Here is a 3621-nt window from a genome sequence, read left to right on the forward strand (position 1 = left end):
TTCCAGAATGCTTATGATATAGGTGAACTGAAGAAACCTCTCCACACCACTCCCCACTGCTCCTTGAGGGTGGCTGCTCCACACTCCAGGAGACCCACTGGCCCAAAAAAGGACTCACTCCCACAACATGCACATCAAAACCAATCGACATCAGCTGTTGCCAGCATCCCAGATTTCAAGGAATATGTTTCTCAACTCATCTGGGATGCAGACAATGATCTACAGAGTCTTCCAGCTGACACTATTCATTTTTACTGCTTAGAAGGGCAATGCTCTCTAGCAGGGAGCCTTAGTTCCTTAGACTCCATTAGTGGTGATGAAGATCTAAATTACGATTGCCTCCAAGAGTGGGGGTCAAAGTTTGACAAGCTTAAAGAACTCTATACAGTCTCAAATGAACACTTGTAACTGGAGTTAAAGGAACTTGACACATTGCCATGACATATGGACACTACTTTTAATAATGCCATTTTTTATATATAAGGTACATCAAGTAACTTACTTGATGCAAGTTTTTAGTTACAGTGGTATGATATACGCGCTTTTCCCAGGAGTGATAATCTGAATGGTGTTTTTATATGCACTGTACAAACAGTTTTGAATCGTAGAATTGCAAAGACTTTGAAAGCATGGATTTTCTTGAAAAGTTTGGAACGTAGGCTTTGTATAGAATAGCATTATAATATCCCTTTTTATTTGTGTAGACCATGGTGACTTAGTAGAATTATCCTGGATGCAAGAACTTGAAGTATTTTCTCCCTAGTATTAATATGAATCCCAACAGGTTGGTAACAATACATAGGGCATTTTTTTAAAATTGCATTAATTTTAGACTGTGAAATAATTATTACAAATTTTAAATATAAAACATTTTAAATATCTGGTTTTCTTGTCAGCTTTTTTTGTCCCACTAAACTGTAATCTCCCTTGACATCACACACACACCACCTCACTCACTATTACAGGCTGCTGAGACTTATTCTGTCAGACCCTTTTTCTAATTACCCATAAAGAGTGGAAAAGAGTGGAAAGATCCTAGCTGTGAATAGCCTTTTGCCGGTCTGCCAATTTTACACTCTTAAAAGCAGGTTTAAGACCCAGAAAAAGTTTCTATTTGGTAAGCTTTTATTTCCAACTTTGCTTTTCACGTGGAGCCCTTCTTCAAAGTCTGCAGCAGGAAAACAGAACAGCTGATAGCAGGTGCGAAGAGCTGGAACTGAACTCTTTCCATCAGGACAGTCATTGTAAAAATTGGGATCCTTGAAACAGAAAGACCCTGTTCCTCTTTGCCTCCTCTTACTCCCACTCCCCAAAAAAGGACTGGTTTGAGCATGGAAAGGGAGTCAGGAGCTTCTGAAATCTAACATCGATTTGAACACTCACCTCTCTAACCATGGGTAAATCACCTTGTTCTTTCCCTTTCCCTCTTACCTCTCTGAAATAGGGGCAGCTCCCAATGCATGGGGTGAAGTGTCAAAGTTAATAGGTGCTTACAGAGTGCTTGAAAGCTCTGAAACGCTAAGGTTTTTGAAATTGTTGTCTACTCGGTGTTTTTTTAATTACCAGTATAACATGATATTCAATGTTTGTTTTTCACTGAAGTCTTGACACTTCCTTTTATTTATAAATACTGTTTTAAAATTAGATACTTCATAACTATTCATAATTTTACTTGGCATAAAAAAATGTAAATGTAAATTAGTTTTGTACCTAGAAGGAAGATTTTGATACTATTAGAACAAGTATAATTTACACTGAAAATTGATTGAACAAAGCCACTGTGTGAACTGAATAAAACAATCTGCATTAATTCTGTAAAATTATATATAAAAACATACTAAAATAGCAATATTTATTAGAAAGATTTGGAGCAAAGAGTCAGTATGAGCCACTCCTTCATGCCAAAGTCTCACATGGCTGGACATTGATTGTTCTTACAAAGTCATAAAAAATAAATACTGTATTAACGTATAGCCTCATCTTACTTAATGTAAATTTTTCCTCCTTTCTAAAGATGTATGGTATAGTAAGAAACTACAAAATCTCTTACATCTGGTCATATTACATATGTTGTTGGAGCGAATGAAAACTGCTGAGCCCCAGAACTTCGGTAAGGTGACTGTTCCGAGTCTTGAACTCATAGAACATTTTCATGAAGTGCGTATATGTTTTTATTGCTCTTTATTAAGTTGTCTCTTCTGAACTTGGTATCAGGTAAAGCTTAGCATAATTATTGGTAAACTGCCTCTTCCAAAAGAGACCAGGCTAACAATAATTTCCCAAAGGATTATTTTGTAATTTATATTCTGAAACTGAACGTTTTACATATGGATGCATTAAACAATAACTCAGGAAAGCTGAAGCAGTAGTTAATTTTTTGCCTTCAAAAAACTGAAGACAGTAACACAGTAACAAATTGCATTGTAGTCAGGACATGTAATGTCCTTACGGAAGACAAGAAAGAGGAAAGCTCTTCTGTCTCCTTGGGTCACTTACGGCAAAATGCAGGACATTCATGGCTGGTGAGTCACTGTCCAGCTGCATAGTTAGATGGCTTAAGGCTGAGAAAGGGCCGTACTGGGCACCAGTTTGATGCAGTAACTCCTGTTCTGCTTGCTGCAGAAGTTGTGGCTGTTGAGTAGGTGAGTAGCAGTCCTGCAGGAAAGGGAGAACAGCCTAGCTGCTTACAGCAGTGAGTGGGGCAAAAGAGATTTGCATTGTATATCTACATAGAAAACTTGCCATGCAACCTTTGTGAGCCCTTTTCTTGGGAAAATATTTGAAAATCATTCAGCTAAATGACTTAAAAGCTTCTGCTAGTCATCCTGCTTCTCCGCCAGACACTGACATCCTAGGAACAGGGATATATGGAAAGCTTGAGAGCCAGCGCCTGGCTAGGGGCAGGTTTAAGTGGCACGGGCGGATGTGGACTGCCTCAGTGCCGACATCTTAATAGCAGTGGAAGGTGCTGCTGAAGGGAAGTAGCTGCTTCTGCCACTTGGTTTGCATCTGCCCTTCTTCATGGACGGAGGTCTCATCTCCTCCGCCGTTTCATAAGGCGTGAAGGTGTGCACCGGCCGGAGGCCGCCAGCCGTTCTGCCCTGGGCTGGGCGGCAGGAGCCCGCTCTGACCACTGGAAGGGCCGCGCTGCGGGAACTGCCCTCCCGCCCCCTTCTCTAGCTCACTGCCGTCACCACACATCAAACCATGTATTTACTGTTACTGAACTCGGCAGCAGCAGGGGAAGGGGCGGGAGGACGGAGAGGTAAGGCCGGGGAGGATTTACGAGCCCGCGGCCTGCGGGCTGCGCTGCCAGGGCGGGCGGCAAGAGCCGCCGCTCCAACGGGGCCGGGCCTCGGAGCGACGCCGCGAGGGACCCCGGCCACGGGGGACACGCAGGGGGGCACGCTGCGGCGGTGCTGGCGGTGAGGCGGGGGGCTGCCCACGCCCCACAGCGGTGCGGATGAAGGTCGGGCTGCCCTGCCACCCGGCTGGCTCCCGGGGGTGTGCGCTGCCCGCCGCAGCCACAGCGCAGGTGACCGGCGAGGTAACGGGACGCGGCCCCGCCCGCCGCCGCGCCGTGCTGGGCCGGGCCGGGGGCGGCCCTATGAGCCGGGGCTC

General features: G+C 44.5%; 1 protein-coding gene across 1 annotated transcript in view; it reads left to right on the forward strand.

Moving 5' to 3' along the window:
- LOC121085226 (neural-cadherin-like) overlaps positions 1-2346 on the forward strand; it is a 60413-nt gene extending 58067 nt beyond the window's left edge. The window contains exon 33 of the mRNA XM_040587678.1: positions 7-2346. Within this exon, the coding sequence (XP_040443612.1) occupies positions 7-408 (402 nt within the window). The 3' untranslated portion in view covers positions 409-2346. The remainder of the gene's footprint in view (positions 1-6) is intronic.
- Positions 2347-3621: the final 1275 nt, after the last annotated feature.

Source organism: Falco naumanni, chromosome 3 (genome assembly GCF_017639655.2).
Source record: "Falco naumanni isolate bFalNau1 chromosome 3, bFalNau1.pat, whole genome shotgun sequence".
In the NCBI taxonomy this organism is placed as follows: Eukaryota; Metazoa; Chordata; class Aves; order Falconiformes; family Falconidae; genus Falco; species Falco naumanni.